General features: G+C 39.1%; 2 protein-coding genes across 2 annotated transcripts; both read left to right on the top strand.

Annotated features, from left to right (window-relative positions):
• The first annotated feature begins 5,259 nt into the window (after positions 1 to 5,259).
• LOC145819300 (F-box/kelch-repeat protein At3g23880-like) lies at positions 5,260 to 7,242 on the top strand. The gene is made up of 3 exons (XM_082913277.1): positions 5,260 to 6,004; positions 6,112 to 6,392; positions 7,183 to 7,242. The coding sequence occupies exons 1-3, from the start codon at positions 5,260 to 5,262 to the stop codon at positions 7,240 to 7,242; spliced, it is 1,086 nt and encodes a 361-aa protein (XP_082769403.1).
• An 8,253-nt stretch (positions 7,243 to 15,495) lies between these two features.
• Positions 15,496 to 16,816, top strand: LOC145819299 (uncharacterized). Its single transcript, XM_082913276.1, has 2 exons — positions 15,496 to 15,823; positions 16,068 to 16,816. Exons 1-2 carry the CDS (start codon positions 15,496 to 15,498, stop codon positions 16,814 to 16,816), a joined length of 1,077 nt encoding a protein of 358 aa, XP_082769402.1.
• Positions 16,817 to 27,433: the final 10,617 nt, after the last annotated feature.

Here is a 27,433-nt window from a genome sequence, read left to right as displayed (position 1 = left end):
GAGATATAACAGAAGTGTTAAAGAATCAATTTGGATTTATGCCCTATAGGTCAACAATAGAAACGATCTATCTTTTGAGGAGAGTAATAGAGAAGTATAGAGAGAATGAAAGAGATATTCATATGGTTTTTATCGATCTTGAGAAAGCATATGATAGAGTGTCTCAAGATATAATCTGGTGGGTGTTAGAAAAGAAAGGGGTGGTAAAATGCTATATTGATGATTAGGGACATGTATAAAGGTATGGTGACCACTATTAGATCGCCGACTGGAGATACAAGTAAATTTTCAATTACTTTGGGGTTACAATAAGGATTAACTTTAAGTTCTTATCTTTTTGCTTTAGTTATAGATGAGTTGACTAGTAATATTCAAGATGATGTACTATAGTGAATGCTTTTTTTAGATGACATCGTGTTAGTGGATGAGACTAGAGAAGGAGTTAACAATAAGTTGGAGATTTGAAGAGAAACACTTGAATCTAAAGGATTTATGATAAGTAGAACTAAGACAGAGTACATGGAGTGTAATTTTAGTAATAGTAGCAATGGAAACAGAGGAGAAGTAAATATTGAGAACCAAGAACTACCTAAGATTGAACTTTTTTTCGTTATTTAAGATCGATTATCACAACGGCTGGAGAGATTAGAGCAGACATGGTCCATAGAATTAGAGTGAGGCGGTTTAAGTGAAGGAATGCGTTTGTGATATTGTGTGATAAACGAATACCCACTAGATTAAAAGGAAAGTTATATAAAATGATTATTAGACTAGCAACGTTGTATGGGACAAAATGTTAGGCAACTAAGAAATAATATGTAGATAAGATGAATGTTGCTGAGATGAGAATGGTAAGATAAATGTGTAGCAAGACTAGAAAAGACAGAGTTAGGAATGAGTATATTCGTGAATGGGTAAAAGTAGTACTGATATAAGATTAGATGTGGGAGAATAGATTGAAATGGTTTAGTCATATACAAGGAAGACCAATAGAGGCAGTAATGAGGAGATGCAATACAGTGACGGTAGAAGGAAGTATTAGGAGAAGGGACAGATTGAGATTGACGTGGGTTAGTGTAAATAGAGATACGAATCTCTTTAATTTGATTAATCAAATGGCCTTTGATAGAGTTGAGTAGAGAAGCATGATTCATATAACCGATCTCATTTGATGGGATATAAAATTTGGTTTGATTTGGTATGATTTTTATAATCCTCTTATTTTTGTTGAATTGATTTATTTTTTGGGGAATTGTTGTGGAATCTAGTCCTGTTGGGACCTTTTACCCAAGATATGGACCAACAAAAAAAAAAAAATTCATTCAATGCAACAGTGACATCTCATCCAATTTTATATTTAAATTTTTGGACAATTGTGGGATGAGAAATATGGATTGATTTTAAAAAGTGATTAATAGTTATCTAAATTTCATAAGAAGTTTGGGAGACCAAAATTGTGTGGCACAGTTAGTATTTTTTTGTTTTTGTTTTTTTTTTTTCTCAAAAGGTACTTAGTCCATAGGTTCATTTGTGAAATTTTTTGGGTCAATATGTTTAAACTTAAATCTTTTTGGGCCAAAACGATATTGGTCTTCCCAAATGTCACGTGTTCAAATATTACCTTTTATACATGTCATCTATCTATACACGTGTCATATATTTGTGTAATGTAACATATCTGTTCACCTTGTTGCACCAGCCATCATTGACTTTCTAAGAAGTTTTTGGCCAATTTTCTTTGTGAAATTTCGGCAACTTTTCAACTCTTGTTTCTATCACCAAAAAAAAAAATAAAAAAATAAAAAAATTAAATCTTTAATTAAATAACATATGGTCTCATAACTGTATGATTTTCACCGATTAATCTTTTTTTCAAAAGTAGCATTGTAAAATCAACTCATATTTTTCATTTACTGACTGCCTATTTTAAATATTAATTTGTGCATACTTAGCGTGTGCACTCATTGAAAGGCGCGTACTATTATTATAGTATATTTAAATTTTGTATTTTGATAAATTTTTAAAAATTAAAATATTATTCTATAAAATTAAATAGAACAAATCATTAAATATATGATAGAATTATATACTATATGTATCATTTTTTGTTTTGTTATATACCAATAATGTAGATTCTAATTCTATTATCATATCATTTTAGGTGAATTTATAATTCTTTAATATTTCTTCTGAATATATATATATAAAAAAATTATAGTGTATAACTTTTCTCAACAGATAAATATAAAAGAAATACTAAGATAATTCTCCCATCTAAAAAAAACTACTAAGATAATTTATTGAACTAATAAAAAAGTAGAAGAAAATACTTATATATACAAATGACTAATTTTATTATTACATAAATTATACTCGCATAACAAATGACTAATTTTATTAATAAATAAATCATTAAATAAATTAACAATTTTTAAAGATATGAAAAATATTTTTTAGTTAATCATTTTTTTAATAAATAAACCATTAAATCAATTAACTGTTTTTAACGTATGAGAAATATTTTTAAATAAACAATTTTGATAATTAATTATTGCATAGACAGTTTCTTTTTCCTGAATATTGCATTAAATTACAATTTACAATAAACGATAGTTGTAATTTCTAGTATTATAGGACCGATTCATATTTTAAACTAACCTTATGAGTGTATTTATAATTTATTAAAAGATAAAAGATTTATATTTCATAATTGACCAACAATGTTTGCATAATTATAGAAAAATTTGTTTCATAATTGATCAAGAATCTTTGCGTAATTACGAAAAAAACATGCTGCATAATTGACCAAAAATGTTTGCGTAGTTAAAAAAAAAAACTTTCACACAACATATAGGCCACTATTAGTAAATTATTCAAAATAAAAGGGTAAAGTCAGAAAGAAAATACGAACCTCAAGTAGCTAAGCGGTTCTTCTATATATAGATACATATGCATGTATGTATGTATGTATAGATAGATGAGGAATTTACATGTTATTTGATTGAGTTTTTAAATTTTATTTTTAAATTTTTTTCCTTAAAAAAACAATACTTACTGTTTTAAAATATATTTTTATTTTTTGAGTTAAAATCAAATTTATAATTTTTAAAAATATTTTTAATATTTAATTTTGTCAAACCCATTTTACAAAAAAAAAAAAAAATTGGTTTAAATTTTTTTGAAATTAAGTTTTTTTCTTCTTTTTTTTTAGTGAATATTTTTAAATTTTAAACATTTCTTTAAAAACTTTTTTAGATGCACTTTACTTGATGTCTCTAAAAAAATTGTAAAAAAATATTTTAAAAAATCACTAAATACACAAGAATATGAAAATGTACTAAATTTTCATTTTTTTTTTGTATTTTTGGTATTTATTGAATTTTTTAAATTTTATTTACAAATATTATATTTTTTAAATATATTTATGTCAAGTGTATTTATAAATTAAAAAAATTTCTTAAAATATTAAAAAAAATAAGTAAAAATAATAAAGAAATGAAAAATAAAAATTTTAATTTTTTGAAAAGTAAATCTTGGAAAAGTGAAACAAAACAATAGCATTGTTTGAGAAGTTGACTATTTTAGTAAGCTATTTAAGTTTTTGACTATTTTAATAGGTTAAAATTTTTATGTTCAGAAAGATTGTTGAACTTTTTTTTTTATAATTAGATGTGATATTTACGAGAAAAAAATAAAATAATTATAAATTTGATATAATATTTTATATTATTAACTATTTTAAAAACTAAAAATATTTTTTAATATATTTGCTTATTACCTTTTGTTCGTTGGTCAAAAGAGAAGAAACAGACAGCAGCCCCAATTAGCAGTGGCCCCCACTTGCTTAGGTGACAGTGAATATGGCATTCAGTCATTCACTGTCATTATGGTGCACTACACACTCAAACTGCACTGCACCCACTTTATCTGAACTCCATTTGGTTGGGGGTCTCTACTCCAATCAGTTTCCTTCATGTTTTTAAATTCATAACAAATTATTTCTTTTATTAATAATTTATTAAATTAATTACTAACAGTTTTTTAATAATATTAAAAATATATTTTAATTAATAATTCAAATAATTTTATTATATAGGAAAATAATTACAAATTTCATTTTTCTAATTAGTTATGTTTACTAAAAAATTCTTATAAAGGAATATTTTTAATTTTCTAAATTACATGAGATAATTTATATTTTAAGTATACCTTAAACGATATATTTATAATTTATTCAATATAAATTTATGCACGCTCAGTGACTGCACCTATCACTAATATTAGACAGATGAGCAATTCACACATTATTTGATTGAGTTCTTAATGTTTATTTTCAAATTTATTTTCATAAAGAAATCAAAAACTAATTAGCAAAAAAATGGAAAAATAAAAATTCTTATTATTTTAAAATATATTTTTTATTTTTGTTTTTTGAATTAAAATAAATTTTTATAATTTTTAAAAATATTTTTATAATTTTTAGATTGTCAAACCCAGTTTTTTACAAATAAAATAAAATAAATAAATAAATTCAAAACTCAACCAATCAACGATATAGGTAGTTGCTTAACTTAAACCGCTTTTGTTCGTTGGTTAACAAGAAGAAACAACAGCCCCATTTAGTGGTGGCCCCGACTTGCTTAGGTGACAGTGAAATTGAGTAGTTTTGGAACAATGTCACGTGACGTTTGATATGTATATATTAGGATTAATAGAGAATGTAAAATTTATGGTATTGTTTTAAACAATTAAAAAATATGAGATACAAAAATTTGTGATTGGTCTTAAATATAGTCACGTGACATTGTATGATAAATCAATAATTTTTCTATATGGTTGGTCTAAGGAAGCGTCATGTGGTGCTTCACATACATTGTGACTGGTGAAAAAAGTATGACTCATTATTTTGAATTAGATAATTGAAAAACATGGAGAAATACGAAAATTTATGATTAGTCAGAGATATGATTATGTAATGCCACAGGGCCAACTAATAATTTTTTTTCTGTGTAGAAAATTTATATTTTGTTACGTGATACACCAATCACAACTGTTAGGATACACGTAACGGTGCCAACAACGACCAATAACTTGTCTTTGGTGCACTACAGTATACATACAAACTGCTCTAACGAACCCACTTTATCTGGAGTTAGTTGGGGTCTGTCTCTACACATTTCTTGATCTTGTGTGTAAAACCTCTCTGAAAACCCTTCCTCTCTCTTCTCTCTGTATTCCCAGTCTTGGAAAGAAGCAACAATGGCGAATCAAGAAAGAAATACAGAGAAAACCGATGATGCAATAATGTCATCGTCTTCTGACTACAATCTCTATCTCCCCATGGACATCATCTTCGACATTCTCAATCGTCTCCCTGTCAAATCTCTCCTTCGATTCAGGTGCGTATGCAAAACCTTCCGCCAACTCATCTCTAACCCTACATTCATCTCCTCCCACCTCCTCCACCACCGCACCCCCATCACCACCGCCACCATTTTCACCTTCACACACCGCACCACCACCTCCCTCTCTCTGTTACAATCACCCTCATCGTCTCAAAACCCTATCAATCTGGTAAACCCCTTTTCCAACCACACTCGCAATCTACACATAATCGGCTCCATCAATGGCCTCCTCTGTCTCTGTCTCTGTCTCTCGAACCATCCACTCCATTGCCATCGACGCATCATCCTCCTCCTCTGGAACCCCGCTACCAAACTCTTCAAATCTCTCCCCTCTCCCACCATCCAAATTCCTCCTGGATTTTTTCACCTCTCTCACGGGTTCGGATTCCGATTCCATTCTACTACTTCTTCCAGTGATTACAAGGTCATCAGGATAGTTTCTTTCAATTTACAGACCCGAGTCGAGGTTTACTCTGGAATTTCTGATTGTTGGAGAGAGATTCAGGTGATGGATTTGCGATTTTATAGCCACAAATTGTCTTGTGAGGTGATTGTCAATGGAGCTCCCTATTGGTTGCTCCCAACTCCTTCAAATCATTGTATTTGCTTCACATGGTTTGATGTTCAAAATGAGGCCTTTGTCATGTTGCCGGGGATCGATTTTTCTCGGTTCTACATCGGGACTTCTGTCCACTGGATTGGAAAGATAATGCTGCTGTGGTTGTGTGTTGTCCTGGCAACCCATTTTTTGATGTGTGGATGATAGAGGATCATTGTGGCGGTGAGAGCAATTGGTGTAAGAAATTTGTGATTGGACCGGTTTTCGGTGTTGAACGATTTTGCGTGTTGCAATGCACGAAGAATGGTGAGATTATCGTAGCAGATGCATGGGAAAGGATATTCGTGTACAACCCCCGAAATGGAGAGACTAAAGATATTCCAATCCATGGAGTTCTGTTCGGAGCTTTTCACTATGTAGAGAGTTTGGTTTCTATCGAAGGATTTAGACAACAAGAACTGAACAATCAGCACTAGGTCAATTCGTCACTCAATCAGATAAATAACTTGAGCATTTGTTTATGCTACTTACTGCAATGCATTTGGTTTGTAGAAGGCTATTGTCCTTTACAGTTTACATAGCATTGGAAATTAGTTTTTTTGCGCTTTTCGTAGCATATGAATGACAGATATAATTGTAATTGGTTTTCAATTTATCCTAATTGATTGTGGTTTTGTTTGGTCTCTTTTTAATTTGTGAACATCTGTGTTCAACTGTTATAGTATTATTTGAGCCTGTTTCAGCAATGTGAGTCATGTGACTGTTGTCCAACATTCCCCCCCAAAATTATCCTGCATTATAGTTTTGAATTTATTTTATTTTATTTATTTATTTATTTAAATTCTTATTTTTGTATAGTAGTGTTGTAGATTTCACTAAAGGCAACCACTGTGAATTAGAGAAAACAACATAGAAGTGTTGGCAGTGAACAATAGAACTATAAAGATGCTTTATAATTTCATAAAAAGAAGTCCTAGATAAAACTAGAAGGCTCCATATTAACAAAATTATTTTAGACCTCAGATTTTTGGAATTTAATTTTTCCTTGACTTAATTGAACGTCAAATTTATAATGCAATTCTTTTCATCAGCAAATTTCAATGTCAGCATTACATAATTATGTCTAGCATGGGATTCTCATATATCTCTGGCTCCACTTGTCGCATGGAGAGTTATTATTGGATTTGGAATTACAATTTGTTCTGCCTTTATTTGCAGGTGACACCTGATGTCCATTTTCATGAAGATTTGGGATTGGATAGCTTAGACAATATGTAGATTGTAATGGCTCTAGAAGAGGAGTTCAAGCTAGAGATTCCAAATAAAGAAGCTGATAAGATTGAATCTTGATTTCTTGCAATTGAGTAAATCTATAACCATCCATTGGATAGTTAATATTAGCGAATTCCTCTGATTTGAGTTTCAATCCTATTTCATTTGCTTACACTATCCTTAAAAACAAGTGTTCTAGTTCTTTCTTGCTTTTGATTTTGGGTGTTGGTACAAAATTTTATCCCTGTTAAGGGATGGAATGGAAATAATTGGAGTTCTGTTTGTGTAGTTTTTTAATTCTTTTATTTTTGTTGCATTTGATTTATTTTTGGGTAATTGTTGTGGGATCTAGTCCTGTTAGACCTTTTCCCCTAGATGTGGGGTGACATCGGTGTGTGGTTAGGTCTCTTGATGAGAAGAGAAAAGTGCAAAACCAAGTTAGAGGAGCAAATGTGTTGGGCAAATGGATTCTTAAAAACTGCCACTACATTCTCTTTGTTTTTGGCCCACAATTGCTATTTGTTCAAACATTTAAAATTGCAATAACAGAGAATTTATCTATTCTATTGTTGTGCCAAACTTCCAGGATTTGCATATTTTATATCCATGTATAATGATAGTTTGCTACATTTTGTTGCTTCTCTAGATGATTATTCTGCGTGAAGATAGGATGATGCCGTTTGATGCTATTTCATTCTTCCTGTACTCTATGCAATTTGAAGTTAAAAGTTTCTCTAGCTCAATCAAACAGTGGATATCGATTCCATTTCTTGCGTCTCTCTTTGATTTCGGAGCACATGTTGTAGCTATTAAATTCGGTGAATAGATTCATGGTTCCCACCTTCAATTCATCTTGTGCATTTTATGACTGGCATCGGTGGCTGGGAAGGGTTTGGTGCCGAAGCTGGAGTTGGAGGTGAGCTGTAGGTGGGGGCGGTGGTTGGTGTTATGTACTTACAAATTAGGGTTAGAATCTTGTCCAAAAGAATAATTTAATTAAGGGATAAATTTGTAATAAATAAAAAAAAAAAAATTGAAAGGTGGTAGGTGTAAATAGAATTACCCATGACAATCATTAAAAAAAAAAAAAAATTGAATTTTTTCTTTATATGGGTTTTACATAGTCTCCACATAAATAAATGATTCAAATTTATTTGTGACATGACTACGAACTTAGTGCAAAATTTCAAAGGCTCTCCATTACTTGGTGTTGGTGGCATCAAAATTGGAAAATGTTTGAGATTCACAAAAAGTTCTCACAATTTGACCTATGCTGAAGAAGTATGTTAGGTGTCAATTTTTGATTAGTTACACGCTCAATTATATAAAGCCTACCTTCTTTGTTACATCATTGTGGGTGAAATTGTAGGTAAATTTGTGATCTTAAAATGTGAGTTTCTAACGTTACTACATCAAAATTGGGTAAATTACATTGGTTACTTTTGAATTTAAATATATATATATATATATATATAAAACAAACTTTACAAATTACGTCAACTTTTAAAATTAAAACGGGTGGAACTCGTGAAAATGACATATACATATAAGGATAAATAAAGGCAAGGTATATTTTTTTAAGTAAAAAAGATGGCAATATTATAGTAGTGATATACTGATGAAAAGTGATACAAGTTTTCGATGGTTTAAATTCTTATAAACTTTTAAGTGTAATTATATTAAACTTATAGAAGTTGACGCATTTTTTTTTTCTCCCCAAATCTCAAAGAAAGTTAGTTTAAATTACCTCATGGGGTGAAGGGGCATGCATCCAATTTACCCCAATTTGTATCTCCTTTCTTGGCTAGCTCAAATTGGACGTCGTCAGGGATGCTGAACTCCTTGTGGAACTCGGTTATAGCCCTAGGCGAACTGACCATAAATCGATATTTGCCCATTTATCCCAATTTTATTTTGTCTACTAATTATAATTGATTTTTTTGGTCGGTCAGAGCAGTTCCTATGTATGGTTGCTCGGTTTGCGAGTGTCACCAATTCCCAATGATGTGTGCCTGGTCGGTTCTAGTTCAGTCTGCATTATTACAAATCAAGGGCAAGTGTTAGCATGGGAACAAGTGCACAACTATAAAAATTTTGCTCGACTTTCAATGTCGAAGCTTGTTTGTTGCTCGGTTATAGAGCCTGGAGTGTTAGGCCAGTTTTGGGCTTTAGTCCTAAACATTTGGCATCTATCTTGGTCCGATGTTCCTGCAAGTTTCTAGTGCGGTTCAAATCACTTAAAGGGCCCCACAAACATGTTTTTAGCCCGGTTTGATCTTATTTATGGATCAAAAGTCAAACTCTTGCTCGGTTTTATCTAGAATTTATATTGTTCATCCTAAATTCAAAGTTATGTATTAAAACTTGGAAAAGCGAGGGGCTTACCCTCTATGTATTTTGGTTTCAGTTTGCCTATTTTCTATAAACGTCTACCAGCTTCATCCTAAAGAAAGCATATTTACAAGGGTTAAACAGTCCCAAAATGGAGAAAATGAAGAACACGAAGAATAATGTAAGAAGATGAGTAAAAGTGTAAAGAACTCACCAGATTTATATGCCAAATCAAGATATAAACGGTTGAATCTTCAGTGCGATGTCCGATATGATGGAAAATGCACCCTCAGATTGGGAAACGACACGAATGGTGATGACGGTGACGATAGGAGCTCAAGAGCTTTAGGGTTTTGAAGAGTTTCGTTGAGGAAGATGAACAGTATAAGAGAAGGGAGGAGGTTAGTATGTATTTATGAACGAGAGGCGAAGAGGCGCCAATTTTCAAATTTTTGGAGAACGTGATGACGGCTGGAAGCCTGTATGAGTCCATTGGGGGAGCACCATGTGGCACTGATATAACGGGTTGTAAGTACGGTTGATTGATGGATGACTAAACAATGGGCACACAAGTCTCAAGAACCAAACAAATTTGATAGCTCGGCCAAGAAAGATAATCCTAATCACACTCCACACAGATGGAATTAAGGAGCAATTGAGAGGGGGATTTATACTCAACATTTGGCCAAGCTAAAACAACATGGAGTTTGGTGTTGGGCCGAGCTATCTTTAGGCATCACGGTTGTAGAATCCATGGCAGGGCTACGAGTTCGACCACATTAGGCTTGGCGTAGGGCAGACCCGGGGAACGGGCAGTGCACTATGGCTACATTATATGGCAAAGATAACGGCCTGCGCACCCATAATTGACCGGCCTGAGAGAATGCCACCAAAGTGTTGACTGAGCGCGGCTCCGACTCGAAGGCCAATATGGCTTAGCTTGGCACTGGGATGTATAAAGTCTTACTTTGGTGTAACCAAAGTAATAGCATGGTTAGGTACTCCACGTGGACCAATGAAGAGGAATCTGCTCTGGGCATGCGTCAATACCGTTTGGTGGTTTAGCCAATACTATTTGGCAATATTCACGTGTACACGTGTGAGGAATGGAGAGGGCAGTACAACCACGCGTGCAACAAAGGACGACAAAGGTAGTGCATACACAATCTGGGGTTGCATGGCCAGCCTAAAAAAGAAGGCGCGAGCAGACTCAGAGGGTAAGCAACTTTTAGCCACTCTCTCTCTATAGTGATTTGTATTCTCTCTTCTTCTCTAAGAAAGCTAATTTGATTGTCGGAGGGGTTTTCTGGCAACCCACCCACCGGGTAGCTCATCCTTGTTTGTTTGCAGTAAGACAGAGTCCTATTGGAGCAAGACGAGCTTGGGAGCAAGGGGTACAGAAGGCGATGAATATTTTCTCCCCGTATAATTGGCGCCGTCTGTGGGAAGTTCTAACAGACAAAATCTTGTCCTCCAAGCTTTTCTGATCACTTTCCATGGCAAACAACGATGAAGCTTCGTTGTCCGTCGTTGACAGCATCAATCCAGAGTCAGTTCGGAGGCACAACGTCCTACCTGCCGTTCTGACCATGACAAGTCTAGAGACTTCCTTTAGAGAACTACCCAGAGACGCGCGAGACAAGCGCGCGAGGAGTACTAGACGTTCGTAGAGTCTTGAAGAGTGACGGCGATGAAAATACTCTCACACTCGGCACCTGGAGCATAAACTGTGAGACTAGGATGCCACAATTCGGAAGATGGCAGCTGAGATAGAGGCGTTGAAGCGGCAGATCAAAGGGAAGGGTGTTGTTGGAGCAGGAAACCACAATGAGCGCACCCAACCCCATCGCTCAGGCAGTCAGAATAGGCGAGGGACACTTTCTCTCTCCATTACCAGAAGCTATAGAGCTAACAATTTCGTCCTATTGGCAGAGAGATCATACACACGAGATATCAGCTATTGCCCTTCACGTTCTTCTACGACGTCGAGATATTCTTACTCTGCCCGATCGGAGGATCTGAGGGACGTCCTGGAGGAGTGTGCACGCCATAGAGAATCCTAGAGAGTGCCAGCGCTACGGAGCCTAAATCCTAGAGTTCATTCTAGTAAAGAAGTAGCCATGCCACCACCTAGAATGGTGATTCACGCGCCGGTGGACAGAGACTCGGCAAGGTTACTGCCACCTCACTTTTCTCTGAGATTGAGAGCACACCACTCCCCCATCTGCTTCCATCAACCTAAGTTCACGTTATACGATAGCAAGACGGACCCGTACATGCACGTTAGTTATTATCGACAGGTGATAGAGGGGCATAGATGTAACAATGCCCTAATGTGACTCATCTTTTCGGTGAGCTTAGGGGAGTTGCGCCTGAAATGGTTCGAAAGGCTGCCGGAGGGAAGTGCCGAGGGTTGACAGTAACTTGCGGAAGCATTCATCACAAGATTCAAGACCAACACTAGAACACCGAAGGATGTCGATCACTTCCTAGGTGTTAAGATGAAATCGGGCAGTTTGTTGAAGGCATACAATGCCAAATATTGGGAGATTTATAATGAGATCCTTGATTGCCTTACGAACTTGGCAATCGCCCAATACAAGCGAGGACTTCCAGTCGGACATAGACTGCGGGACTCATTTACAATGCACCAGCCCACAACTATGGAATCATTGATGTAGAGGATTAACGAGTACATCTGAGCTGAGGATGATGCCGCCGCGACCACCAAGAAGACAAATTCGATGGTAGTGGACAAACACATGGATGAAAAAGTCAACTCGGTAGGACAGGAGGATAATCGCCCCAATAACCAAACAAATGAACAATACCTCAGTGATGGTCGCAATGACAAAAAACAAGGGTTATGGAAATGACCGGGCTAACACTCCTCGCAATAAGGAGGAGGATGCCAAAAGAAAGTTGAAGGCACAGACCGACATTACCACTGTCTTTAAAATTCCAATTTATTGCATCCTCAATGAAATTCGAGGCGAGCCGTATGTTTGGTGGCCAACAAAATTGGGAGATGCTCAGAGGGGTTTCAACTCGAGATATTACTGCACTTATCATGAAGAAAGGGGGCACCACATAGAGGACTGCGTGCTGTTGAAACAACATTTAGAAGAATTGGTTGCAGCGGGGCACTTAGACCAGTACATAGATGGCGGCATGAGGGCAACTCCTCAAGGGTGAGCCGAGCCAAATGGGCTAGCCGTCCTGGATGTCGCACCCTAGGGAGTTATCAATGTCATGCAAGGAATCATTGAGCCAACGCGAGTATGCGAGCTCAAAAGAATGATTAAAAAGGCCGAATACATGAGAGAAGTGTTATCAGTTCAACCTGCCGTAAAGAAGGGGAAGACCGAGGTGCAAGGCATCATGACTTTTTCAGACAAAGACTTGGAGAGAATTCAAGCCCCTCACAACTACGCCTTAGTTATAACTCTTCGTGTCAAGGATTTTGACATCAAAAGAATTTTGATCGACTAGGGGAGTTCAGTCGAGATCATGTATTATGATGCATTCAAGCAAATGAAGTCGGAGGACAAAGACTTAGCCCCAACAACTTCTCTTTTGGTTGGCGTAAACTCACAACCAGAATAGCCAATCGGAAAGATCATATTGTCGGTCAAAGTGGGGCCAGTCATGAAACAAGTGGAGTTCAAGGTACTGAAGGTTCCATCGACTTACAACTTGATCTTGGGTAGAGGTTGGCTATAAGCCATGCAAGTAGTGGCTTCAACTTACCACCAAGTAATGTGTTTTTCTGCCTCGATCGGGCAAATTGAAGAGATTTGGGGGGACCAAGTAATTTTCAAACAATGCTTTGTCGCAGTAAATGACAGCCAAGCTGCTAAGGGCTTTGTTCAACTGATAGAGGGGTTGGAAGGAAAAGAGGTCTTGGAAGATGTAGGAAGAAAGGCAGAGGAGAAATCAGTGGAAGACTTGATGGAGGTTCGTATTGATGAGAACGATCCGAGCAAATTCTTTCTCTTAGGTTCATTATTATCCAACGTCGAGCGGATAGAATATGTACACTTTTTGGTCTCCAACATTGAAGTCTTTGCTTGGTGCCTTAAGATATGCCTAGTGTCAATCCGAACTTCATTTGCCATCAATTCACTGTCTTCTCGAACGCTCAACCTATTATACAAAGAACTCGGTGCTTAGCCTTGCACCATGCCAAGGTGGTGGTAGAGGAGGTCAAGAACTTATTGGAGGCTGGGAAAATTGAAGAGGTGCAATACCCTAAACGGATCTCTAACACGGTGGTGGTGGTGTTGAAAAAGAATGAGAAGTGGGAAGTATGCGTCGACTACAAAACAGTCAACCGAGCTTGCCCCAAGAACAGCTTTCCACTCCCAAGAATTGACCAACGGGTGGACCTTACCACTGGTCACCAAAGATTTAGTTTCCTTGATGCATACCGCAGTTACCACCAAATAGCCATGTATGAACCAGGTCGAGAGATCACATCTTTCACCACACCGAGAAGCTTGTACTGCTATAAGGTCACGCCTTTTGGCCTGAAGAATCCTAGAGCAACCTTCCAAAGAATCGCGACCAAAATGTTCGCCCCTTTACTTGGTCGTACTATGGAAGCCTATATTGACGATATGGTCGTGAAGAGCAAGAACGAATCCCAACACCTCGCCGACCTGGCTGAAATGTTTGCCATATTCAAGCGCCACAAATTGCACTTGAATGCTTCCAAGTGTGATTTCGGCGTAGGGACAGGGAAATTTTTGAGATTTTTGGTTACAAATTGGGGAATAGGGGCTGACCCCTCTCAAATAAAGGCAATACAAGAGCTGAAACGGCCGAATTCAACGAAAGACGTGCAACATCTTGCCGGAATGGCAACTGCACTGAATAGGTTCATCAGTCGATCATCAGATCGCTACAGGCCCTTCTTCTAGAATTTAAAATCTAAATTCTTTTGGGATGAAGAATGCAACCGAGCCTTGATCGGCTTGAAGACATATTTATCTTTCACCCCAATCTTGGTCACTAGGAATGGCAACGGGTCGAGGCGAGGCCAGGGATTACACTCCCCGTCCCAGATCCCCAAAGGTATAAAATTCCCTGTCCCCGCCCCCGATCCTGATCCAGGGCAGGGAACCCATCACCCCCCATTCCCGCTCCCTAACGGGGATTGGGTTTCCTTGACCCCGAAAAATCCCCAACCCTTTTTTTTTTTTGAATTTTGCATATCTCATTTTTTTTAGGCAAATAAAAATAAAATATATAAAAGTATAATCTAACAATGTTCAAACATAAATATCCAAACAACAACAACATGACAAACAAGATACAAAAAACCCACACCACAAAAAAAATAAAAATAAATAAAAAAATAAAACAAACAAACAAACAAAAAAACAACAACATCCAAACAACACCTGTTTTTTGCTTTAAAAAAAAAAAAAAACACCACTTGTGAATTTTGCAAAGTAGCATGCACAACTAATATTATTAGCTAAGTTAACTTCTAAAATCCCTAGAGAAACACACATATATATATAGAGGGGTATAATAGTAATTTCAATTCAGGACGGAAATGGGGACAGGGACGAGGACGGGGCCGGGCCGGAGGAACCTATCACAGTCACCAACCCAAAAATTATTAGAGATTCATTTTCGAATACCATCCTCGGCCCATCAAAGGTATTTTTCAAGGAAAAACCGTTCTAATCGGGGTTGAGGGCCAGGTCCCCATCGGTTCAGGTTCAAATTGCCATCTGTATTGGTCACCTCTAAGCCTAAAGAAGAGCTATATCTCTATTTGGCCGTTTCTCAACACGCGGTGAGCGCAGTGCTTGTTTGAGCCGAGGGAATACAACATCTCCTCATTTTTTACTCAGCAAAACATTGCCCGCTGCTGAGTCAAAATATTTTCCATTGGAAAAGTTGGCTTTAACTCTCATGGTGGCTTCCAGAAAGCTAGCGCATTATTTCCACACCTACATAATAGTGGTACTGACCGAGTTTCTACTGAAGGTGCTATTTGAGAAAGCGGACTTTTCTGGTAGAATATTGAAGTGGGCAGTAGAGCTGGGGCAGTATGACATCAAATTCCAACCGCAGACGACGATCAAGGCGCAAACCCTCACTGACTTTGTGGCAGAATTTTCCCTAGGCACTCACCTTGTCTACCCGATAGATTTGGCATATGAAACAGATCAAGTTGGAATGGCTAGTGCGAATTTAGCACGGCCAGCGGCTTTCATTTTGGAGCATACCCCTCAGTCCGGTCAGGCTATCAGTTGAAGCAAATGTCGCCCTACGGGAGGAAGGAGTACAAGGGGTAGAAGGTCAAGACACTAGTGAAAAGATCCCAGGAAAAATGATCGACCTTCCAAGCACTGAAATGGAAGAGTAGGTAGAGAAGCTGCATGTGCAAAAAGCCTAAGCCTTGGAGTTACAAAAATCTCAAAATCTATCTGACTGTTGGAAGTTATTCATTGGTGAAATATGAAAACTCTTTGTTGATGGAGCCTCGAAAAAACACGGCACCGGGCTAGAAGTTGTGTTAATGTCACCGGATAGACTCACCATTGAGCATGCCATCACACTTGGATTTCCAGCATCAAACAATAAAGCAGAGTATGAAGCTCTTTTAGCCGGCTTAAAAAGTGCCTTACAGATGAAGGCAACCGAACTAATGGTGTTCACCGACTCCAAACTTGTCGTCAACCAAGTATCTGGAGAATATGAAGCTAAAGATGAAAAGATGGCCAAGTATCAAGCATTGGTATGTGCAGAGATTAAAAAATTTGCCACAATTAGAATGGAGCAAATTGGTCATGAAGAGAATAGCCAAGCGGATGAGTTGGCTGGATTAGCTTCCATGCAAAGCACTTTTCCCAATCCCTTGATGATTGAATTTTTGCCACGACCAAGCATTGAAGAACTTAAGGAGATCAAAGTCCTCTGCATCGAGTTAGGACCATCTTGGATGGATCCCCTGATAATGTTCCATAAAGATCGAATCTTGCTCATTGAGAAGAAGGAGACCAACAAGATAAGGGCCAAGTTAGAGCGGTTTTGGCTCTCTCTATCTAACGCCTTATACAAAAAGTCCTTCACGGGGCCATATCTAAAATGTGTTCATCCTAGCAAGGCCGAATCTTTTTTCTTTGAAATTCATGAAGGCATATGTGGAAGCCACATTGAGAGAAGATTGCTGGCATACCAAGCAATTTCGCAAGGGTATTGGTGGCAGTGCATACAGGCCGATGCATAGAAATATCTGAGAAAATGTGAAAAATGTCAAAAATTTGCACATCAAATTCACCAATCGGCCAGAGAGTTGCTCCCTTTGACAAGTCCTTGGCTGTTTGCCCTTTGGGGGTTAGATATTTTTGGACCTCTTCTAACGGCTCTGGGCTCGTAAATTTTTCATAACAACCACTAACTACTTCACCAAATGGGTGGAAGTCGAGCCATTGGTGACCATTAAGGAAAAAGACATGAAGAAGTTCATCTAGCAGAATGTCATTACACAATTTGGTGCCCCAAAGGTTCTCATCTCGGATAACGACACACAATTTGATGGGAAACTATTTAGAGGATTTTACGAGGAGTTGAAGATCAAATTCTACAATTTTACACCGGCCTACCCTTAGTCAAATGGGCAAGCTGAAACTTCAAACAAGACTATTTTGGATGGACTGAAGAAGCGGCTTGAGAAGGCTAAAGAAAGATGGACTGAAGAACTCCCCAACGTGCTCTAGGCATATCGGACTACTCCAAGGCGTCCCACCGGAGAAACTCCTTTTGCCTTGGCTCATAGCATGGAGGTCGTCATACCATTGGAAATTGGCATACTGACCATTCACTCGAAAAACTTTGAGCCAGATATGAACAGTGAAGCTATTGTCTTAGGATTAGACCTTGCTGAAGAAAAAAGAGAAAGGACGCTAATTCACATTGCAGCCTACCAACAAGAGCTCTCCAAGAAATACAATAAAATCGTGCATCCGCACTTGTTCAAAGTTGGGGACTAGGTCTTGAGGATGGTAATAGCCAACACTTTAGTCCTAGGAGAAGGAAAATGGGACGCAAATTGGGAAGGGCCATATAAGATTACTCGCCTTACTGGAAAAGGGGCATATCATCTGGAGGACCTGGACGACAAAGCTATTCCAAGACCATGGAATGCGACCAACCTCAAGTTGTTTTACTTCTAAAATGTAATTCCCTCCCTCTTACTTAGCATACCTTTTTGCTCAATATAGCCTCTTGGTTCTTTTTTAGATACAGTATGTAATGCTTACAGACTAATAAAAAGAATCCTTCTATTTTGCCTTGTATTATTGCATTTTGTGTAAACTCTTTGGATTAAAGTGTTGTGTTATACAATTGGGAGCTATGGGCAACTCTCTCTGAGCTGATTTAGCCTACTGGACAGAACGTTGGTGTTTAGCCTAATTTGTAATTTAAAACCGATATGATTTTGCTCATCTCCACCCGAGCTAATTTTGCTCGCCGAAAAGAAACTTGGTGTTTTCTCCAATTTTACTCATTTAATCTGAGCTAATTTTGCTCATCTCTCCCAGAACTAATTTTGTTTGCTAGCAAGAAAGTTGGTGTTTTTCCCAATTTTAGTCATTTCATCCGAGCTGATTTTTCTCATCTCTCTCCGAGTTGATTTTGCTCGCTGGGAAGAAAGTTTGTGTTTTCCCCAATTTTAGTCATTTTATCCAAGCTGATTTTGCTTATCTATCCCCGAGCTGATTTTGCTCGCTGGAAAGAAAATTGGTGTTTTCTCCAATTTAGTCATTTCAGTTGAGCAGATTTTGCTCATCTCTCCCCTAGTTGATTTTGCATACTAGGAAAAAAGTTGGTGTTCCCCAATTTTAGTCATGTAATTCGAGCTGATTTTGCTCGTCTCTCACCTTGCTAATTTTGCTCTTCGAAAAAAGCTCATTTTGTTCACCAAGAGGGAAATAATTTCCTAAACTGCCCCACAAAGTAGAACATAGCTTAGCGGAGAAAGGGTTAGACCTTTTCCCCTAACTTGGATCCAAATTTGGGGAGAAATTAGCCCTGCAATAGATAAGTTAGAATCTTTGCTATGATTACTATTTTTGAAACTACCGAGCAGAAGTTAGCTCTGCAATGGAAAAGCTGGGATTTAGTATTTATTCAATCAGATAAACCACTCCACAATACAAAGAGAAGGTGTGTGAAGAGAGAAAAAAGTTAAGAGATTTTCATTCATACTTAAGCTTAGTTACAAAAGGAGGGGCTTATATCCCGGTTACTTCAAAAGGAGAAGAAAAAAATACAACAGAAAGAAAATCCAGAACTATTGATCACGATCCACCGCCTCCTGCTCGGTTGCATCAACCACATCCTCTGTGCTGGAACGAAGGCCTCTAGCTCGGCCTGGCTGTTGGTCAGAGATGCTTCTTTAGAAATGACCGGCAGTAACGCATTGTTGGTTGATGGGAAAGGTGATGCCTAGGCCGCACTAGCTATAGTTTTCGCCTCAATCATCTTTTGTTGCACGACGACAACGTAAGCTTGCATATACGGCGGAATGAAGGAAAGTGGAGGATTCTTGAAGAAATCAGAGTCTGGCGTATGGCCAAGTTTCTTTACGACAACCTTCTAACCACACTGGAAGAAAATATCCTTTGTGCCCTCCGCTTTCCGTTCATAAACTCTTTCCCCTTCGACAAAGACACAATCCTCTACGTCATCGACTTGCTTTTAAACTTGGGCTTGTGCACAGCGCGGTGCTTTTGTAGCTCAGCTATATATCTTGCCTTTTTCACTTGCATGTGCATTTGTTTGTCCTCCTCAACCTTAGCAACCAGCTTAGCCAGCTGATCCTGCTCGGTTGAAATCGCAGCAAGAGTGGCTTTAGCCTTTTCTAGCTCGGTTGTTTTGGCCTTGTTGTCCACTATCGCCTTGCAAAGACTACCCCTTACGACAATCATTAGCTCATGAGCAACATAGTTCTTTTGTGCGGCTTGCAGAACGACAATGAATCAGTAAATCAAAATTGAGCAAAAACTTGAACTAGTTAAGGTCAACTATTCGTACCAACATAAGTGATTTGACGGATGACCTGATAGCCTTTAGTTTGGATAACTGCTCATGCTTCTTCATATCCTCAGGGAGCAGTAATCCCTTGGTTAGATTGAAGCCGAGCGACAGATCCTTGTCAACATAAACAGAATTAGTCGTGGTGACCCTTGGCCTTTGTATTTTAGCTCGAGTGACCACATTTGGGGGGGGGGGGGGCTCTGGAGAGGGTGGTGTAGACACCCTATTTTTGACCACCTGCAAGACTTGGATGCTTGGTCTTGCGCACATGATGATGAAATTGCATTGAGCGTGATTCGAATTCTCAACAAAGGAATGTAAGCTCACGTTCTAAGAATAATCCCAAACCCTTCATATTTACCCCCAAAAATTCATTTTTGAACATTGTGCCACCCTACACTGAGTTTGAAACAGAGGAATGGGAGAACATATTGGGAGCCAACCGTACCACATTGGGGGTTGGCCGGCTCTCTTTAGCGAGAAACACTGTTTTGGGCAGGAATGGGCCAGCTGTCCATTTTTGAAGATATTTTTGACCTATTTTTGCTCAAATTCTACAAATACGAGCATGTATCTCAGTGTTAGGGGTTGGAAAAATTTCAAAAAAGTAAAACAACCCTTAAGAGATCCTTATTCTTGTGCAAGCTACCTTTGAGAGATTTGATCATCCTTATACCATATCTATACACCATAGACAACCTTAGAGCAAGAACTTAGAGCCTTGGTTGAGCCTTGTGAATCGCAATTCAAGCCTGAGAGTGAGCTTGGACCAAGTTTGGTTTACAAACAAGAGCTTACCTTTTTCAAGAGAGAGGGGCAGAAGGGACAAACAGGGCCTGGAAAGGCTATGTTTGCATTGTTCTCACCTCATAGCACAAAACATTTTTTGACATAAAATTTGGAGCCGGCCGGCACTATTTTGGCCCAGCCGAATCCCAATGTTTGGTAAGCAGTGGGCATTTTGCAGAAGCAAAGGGCAGTGACTGAAGGTGAGACAGAGCAATTTGGGCAGACAGAGCAACTTCTGGACACTATGCATGCAACCATTATGCCTCATTGTTGCTTGTATTAATATTATAATTATCATTGTTGTAATTATTCTTATTGTTATTATTTGTTGTGATCATTGTTGTTCATATTACACTGATGTCATTATTGCAGTACCTTTGTTGTAATAACTTAGAAAGCTAGTTGATAGTTAGTTCAATTAATTCATTTATTCAGATTTGTAATAATTAGTTTATTTTGGACATTTGGACACTCATTCGAACCCTCTTGCACAAGGGCAAATATGTAATAAGTCGTGTAAGTCTTCCAACCCCCATTTCTTTCTCCCTTTTGTTTACTTGCTTATGATGGTAGCATAGAGCATCATGTTTTAATTAGCATTGCTCCATGACTTGCATCCATTTGTCTTGCATGCATAAGGTTCAGCTCGTCATGCTAATCAAATGTCAATTTCAAATTCATCGCTCGAATACGTGATTTATCCCATGTCTTGAATTTATTTATATGCCATGCTAGTAGCTGAACTCATTATGTACATAATGTGTGTGTTGCATTAGTCATATTGCATTGTCTGGGAGCATTCATTTCTTCTAATTATTTTATTTTATTTGGCTTGCCTTGGAGTACTAGGTGAGCATTTCACATTTTAGCATATTGTATGTATGTTTGTGTTGCCATATCGAGCATGATTCCATGAGGCTAAGTGCTTCAGTGATATATCTGTTTGAATGGCTGTGGATAAAGGCTAATTGCTTAAATTGGGCTAATTGATTAATGTACATACAAACTCATCTTTCTAAGTGACGCATATTCGAACCAGTTTTCAAACAAACATGAAATCAAAGCATTCTAACTTTTGCAAATTAGTCTATACTTGCGTGCAACAATAGTAATGTTAGCCTAAATAATCGGAACAGGAGCATATAATGTACATAAAAATCACATCATGATTAGTAGAGGCCGATCTTTGATCGGGTGCAGTGGGTGCTCAATTTATGACCTTCCCCTCTCATACCTAAGTTCCTGAGCTGAGACACTTTGGTGATGACGAATGTGGGGGCCAAACAATATTATTACATAGGGAAGCTGAATATATTTTAAAGAAGACCAAGTCAAGTACTATACAGCTTTATCCTGGAGGGACAGAGGCCGAATAACCAGATCGGCCGAAGAATCAGGTGTAAACTGGGCCGAGTATGAATAGGTAGTCGAATGAGCGATTGCACGTTGGACGAAAGGTGGGCCCTACCATCAACATCAAGGATGACTATAAATAAGAAGAGTATCAACTAAGAAAAGGTATATAAGAAATATTAAGATTAACTTGAGGTATAAGCAACCCAGAGAGTATACACTGACTTATCCGTCGGAGTGCTAATTCTGGCACCCCCGATCGGATGGCTCATTTCTTTTCAGGTAACTAGCTGAGTATCAAGAGCGTCCTACAGGATCCAGAGAGTATTTCCAAACCTTATCTCCACAATTGGCGAGGTCTATGGGAATACTCAAGCACATCCATGGCGGGCGTGACAGAAGATCCTTCGGTAGTCGTTGACGACCTTACGGCACGAGATGATACCACTCCGAGAAACATGCTTGGGCCAGAGAACATTGCCGTACGAAGGGCCTTGAACTTCGACTCAGTTGCCCAGACCTTACTCTCGATAACAGCACATGAGACAGTGCAAGCGATTATGGATCAGGCAAAGCAAAACGAACAAAGGTTAGAAAACATGATGTCTAAGAACGAGCGCCTTCGACAGGATTTGGCCTTGGAGGTGGCAAAATCCCAACAGGCTGTATGCCAAGATCGGGGACGACCATTGGAAAAGGATGGTCGACGACCTCGAACTCGAAGACATGATAGTGATAGTGATTTTGATTCATCATCCCCAAAATCCAAAAAGAAGGGATGAGTTGAAGTCTCCAATTCTTCCGGCAAAAGTTTGCGTGCACGGAATAAGCGAAGAAGAAATGATTCAGACGAGGAGGATCAACATGACCCCTTTGTACGACAGATCGCAAGGGCAGTGCTACCTAAAAAGTTCAAAGCTCCATCATTCACCCTATACGATGGAAAATCGGACCCCACTGATCACATTCGTCATTATAAGCAAGCCATGACGCTTCATGCAGACGACGAGGCCCTCATGTGTCGAATATTTCCGAGCAGTTTGGGACCATTGGCAGTCAAATGGTATTATAAATTGGAACCAGCATCGATTAAGAGCTTCCACCAACTCCAGAAATCCTTCAGGGCAAGGTTCAACACCAATGAGGTCCAGCCAAAGCAAGTCGATTCTCTTTGGGCAATGCAAATTCAACTAGGAGAAATCGTTTGTGCATATTCGGCGCGCTATTGGAAATGCTTTAATCTAGTAGATGATGCCTGCAATGACTCCATGGCCATCACCGCCTTTAAGATGGGCTTGCATCCTGACATTGCCCTCCGCAGCTCCTTGACCAAACGGCCCCCCAAAACAGTCTGGTTGTTAATGAAGAAAGTCGAGGAATACTACAAAGTGGAAGATGATGCCCTGCGGGTCAAAGTCGGACACAAGGCAAACAAGATGGTCCCATATGAAATCGTTCAGCCGATAAACTTTGTACCAATACGGAGCCTTGAATCACAGAATCGGGCTAGACAAGACAAAAGACGAGATTCGCACCGATCAAATGACCAATGTTCACATCGAGCTAACGAACGACTTCAAGTGGATAGCAGGCGCATAAAGCGCGCGGACAAGAAATATACAGAGTTATCAGAGCCGATCAGTGCGATTATATCTAAAGTTCAACACATTCTATTCTTTAAATGGCCACCCAAGATGATGGGACCTCCCGACATGAGGAGACGAGATAGGCGATGCGAGTATCACAAAGACCACGATCATGATACCGACAATTGTTATGCATTGAAGGACCACCTTAAGGAGTTGGTACAAGACGGTTGGCTTATGCACCACATCCGAAAGAACAATTCAACAAAAATAGTAGCTATATGGCAGGATTCACCTCCACTCGGCATAATTCATATGATATACAGCTTGCTGGCGGCATCCACGGTTCATACAATTCAGTCGCATCCTAATCCCCAAAAGCAAATCACACCAGCAAAACGGCCCCATGAAGCTACGAGTATTACTTTCGATGATTCTAATTTGGTCAGCGTAATGTTTCCCCATACTGATCCCTTAGTCATCGAATTACACGTAAACCGATTCACCGTTGAACGTATTCTCATTGACTAGGGAAGTACTTCGGAAGTAATGTACTACAAGACCTTTGTTAAACTCGGCTTTACTGAGTCAGACCTGTCTCCAGCTGAGTATCCTTTATTCGAATTCAATGCTAATCCGGTATATCCTTTGGGCAAAATCACACTACCAGTTTGGGCGGGCTCCCGATCAGTGGATGTAGAATTTTTGGTTGTCAAGCTTCCTTCACCGTATAATCTCATCATGGGACGAACATGGTTGCATACCATGCAGGCCGTGCCAAGTACATATCATCAACTACTTCGCTTTCTGACTAAACGCGGCATAGAGCAAATTCAAGGTTTCTAGAAATTGGCGCAGACGTGTTATCTTCTTGCTACAAAGAAACCAAGGGAGCCGGAAGTGAATTCAATTAAGGTGCCAGATCGGGTGAGCCTTGACGACGTTGGGCGGTTTCGAAGCGAAAAGGCAACCGGAGCCCTGGATCGGGTAGAAATTGATAGGAATCCTAACAAGTTCTTCATGGTCGACGCTTCTCTGAATAAAGTCGACAAGCAAGAGCTAATATCCTTCTTACTAGACAACCTTGATGTATTTGCATGGTCACCTTATGAGATGCTGGGGGTGGATCCATCTGTGTCCTAGCACCGTTTGAATGTTGATCCCAAATGTAAGCCAATTATTCAAAAAAGCTGGCGGTCTGCCGTGGAACACACAACTGCCGTTGTTGAAGAAGTTGATCGATTGCTTGATGCCGGGGCAATCCGCAAAGTGACCTATCCTACATGGCTGTCAAATACTATAGTTGTGAAGAAGAAAAATGGAACTTGGCGCGTTTGTGTGGATTTCACGGACTTAAACAAAGCTTGTCCCAAGGATTGCTTTCCCCTCCCCAGAGTAGACCAACTCGTAGATGCAACGACACATCACCAATGTATGAGCTTCCTGGATGCCTACAGAGGCTACCATCAAATTGCCATGCATCCGGAAGACCAGGAAAAAATTACATTCCTCATCCCAATAGGAACCTATTGCTATAAGGTTATGCCTTACGGGCTGAAGAATGCGGGGGCAACCTACCAAAGACTAGTGATTGCCATGTTCAAGGAGCAACTCAGCCATACGACGGAAGTATACATTGACAATATGGTGGTGAAGTCCAAAGAAGAGCAAACTCATCTAGGTTATTTGAAAGAGACATTTGGCATTCTTCGCAAATACAAAATGAAGCTGAATGCTTCCAAATGTGCATTTGGCATTGGATCCGGCAAATTCCTTGGCTTCATTGTTAACCACCATGGAATCGAAGCCAACTCGAGGAAAATCACTGCAATTCTTGAACTCGGCTCTCCTCGGTCGGTCAAAGAGGTTTAGAAGCTGATGGAAATGGCCGCTGCACTCAACAGGTTCATCAGTCGTTCCACAAATCGCTGCCAACAATTCTTTCATACCCTTCGGCAAGGTAAAGCTTTTGAATGGACCCTCGAGTGCGAAGCCATTTTGAACGGTTTGAGGACTTACCTCTGATCAGTTCCTCTCTTGACAACTCCTTTGGCAGGTGATCCGCTCATTTTATATCTGGTAGTTTCCGACCGGGCGGTCAGCGCCGTGTTGATAAAGGATGAACTAGGGGAGCAGCGGCCAGTTTATTATGTGAGCAAAGCAATGGTTGACGGTGAAACAAATTACCTTCTGTTAGAAAAACTCGTCCTTGCTCTCATCATGGTAGGAAGAAAACTGATGCATTACTTTCAGGGGCATACCATTGGGGTACTAACAGATTACCCCCTCCCATCAATGCTCCGTAGCGCGAAAGCGTCAGGGCGCGTTTCGAAATGGGCTCTTGAACTCGGCCAGTACGATATCCAATTTCTACCCAGAACATCAATCAAGGGGCAAGTGCTCGCTGACTTTGTGGCCCAATTCAGTGGGTGTCTCGCCGACTTTAAGTCTGATCAAATTCGACCTAAGCCGAATTGGAGAATTTATGTTGGAGACATTTGGCAGTTGTATTGTGACTGGTCATCTAACCAATGTGGCAGTGGGGTGGGCATAGTGATCATGTCTTCGGACGGGGCAATAATAGAACAGGCTATCAAACTGGGTTTCGAAGCATCAAACAATGAGGCCGAATACGAAACATTGTTAACCAACTTACGTAATGCACTTCTCCTTGGTGCTTGGCATCTGCTTATCTTCTGCAATTCAAAACTTGTCATCAATCAATTAAAGGGGGAATACGTAGCCAAAAATGACCGTATGACAGACTACATGAAAATGGCAAATTCTTTGCTAGCAAAATTCGGCCATCATGAATTGAATCAAATAACCCGAGATCAGAACACGCATGCAGACGCCCTGGCTTGCCTAGCCTCTGCTATCAACTAAGAAATTAAACGGACAATTGAAGTAGGGTTTGTCCTCGAGTTGGGCATTGCCTCTTCAGAACCAGTTCAAGTCAACGTTATCGAACCAGATCTGAGTTGGATGGACCCTATCGCTGCATTCTTGTCTTCAGAACAGCTCCCGATGGATAAGAAAGAAGCACACAAACTCTGAAACAAAGCCCTCCGATACTATTTGGATCCGCAATGGAAGCTCTACAAGAAATCTCTCTTCGGGCCGTACTCAGAGTGTGTTCACCCAGATAAAGTCGAGGAACTTCTAACTGAAATACATGAGGGCAGTTGTGGTGCCCATCCGGGCGGACGCTCTCTGGCTCACCGCGCCGTATCGCAGGGATACTATTGGCTGACAATGTGAACTGACACCAAGTATTATGTTAAGAAATGTGGTCAATGCTAGAAGTTCTCCCCTTTAAGTCACTTGCTAGCTGTAGACTGCCCGAACTCGCTCCGCGCGTCCCCCTTTCAGAGAGGGTGTGAATTGGGTTCTAGCTACTACAGTTCGGACTCCTATCACGGTTCTGAATCTAATCTCACAAAGTGCAATGTAAGACTGATAAATCACCAAAGAGTCCAAATCTGGAAAATCGTTTTGGAAAATCGATTTTAATAAAAAAGCGCCAAACATGGACTGCTTTGCTAGATTTTAGAGTCGCTACCTAAATATTTTATTTTGGAAAATTTAGGAAACCTTGACTCGTGCCTAAGGCGACATGTCCATCATCACCAAAGTTGCCTCAGCTCGGGAACTTGGGTACGAGAAGGGAAGGTCTTGAAATGAGCACCCCCGCTCGTCCGATCAAAGATCGGCCTCTACTAACATGATATGTTGTTTTTATAAACACATGTGTTCTTATTCTAGTTAGTAGCTGGCTTACTATGTGATGCTCACATCACACAAGTATAGACTCAATCACTCAATTTGGAACAAAACATTTCATGTTTGTTTGTGAAAATGGTTTGAAGTTGTTACTCGCAAGTAGGCTAAAACGCTAATTTGCCACCCTAAAGTGGGCTTTTACTTCGCAAAGTGGGCTTAAAACGCACATTTGATGAATTGTCCCAATTCAAGCAATGAAGCCTTCATCCACAGGCATTCATGCAATTTATCAATTAAGAAAATAACCTCATGGCAAACATGCTATCATGGCAGTCACTTACACACATGCAAGG

The sequence above is a fragment of the Camellia sinensis genome, chromosome 2, assembly GCF_055761805.1.
Source record: "Camellia sinensis isolate YWXY chromosome 2, ASM5576180v1, whole genome shotgun sequence".
Lineage (NCBI taxonomy): Eukaryota > Viridiplantae > Streptophyta > Magnoliopsida > Ericales > Theaceae > Camellia > Camellia sinensis.
This window is presented reverse-complemented; position numbering and strand designations above follow the sequence as displayed.

Coding starts and splice junctions, on each gene's coding strand:
- LOC145819300 (XM_082913277.1), top strand. CDS start 5,260: ATGGCGAATCAAGAAAGAAATACAGAGAAAACCGATGATGCAATAATG. Junction 6,005..6,111: donor CCCAACTCCTTCAAATCATT/GTATTTGCTTCA, acceptor TGGATTGGAAAG/ATAATGCTGCTGTGGTTGTG. Junction 6,393..7,182: donor TTCACTATGTAGAGAGTTTG/GTTTCTATCGAA, acceptor CTTTATTTGCAG/GTGACACCTGATGTCCATTT.
- LOC145819299 (XM_082913276.1), top strand. CDS start 15,496: ATGGTGGCTTCCAGAAAGCTAGCGCATTATTTCCACACCTACATAATA. Junction 15,824..16,067: donor GGAGCATACCCCTCAGTCCG/GTCAGGCTATCA, acceptor TTGTTGATGGAG/CCTCGAAAAAACACGGCACC.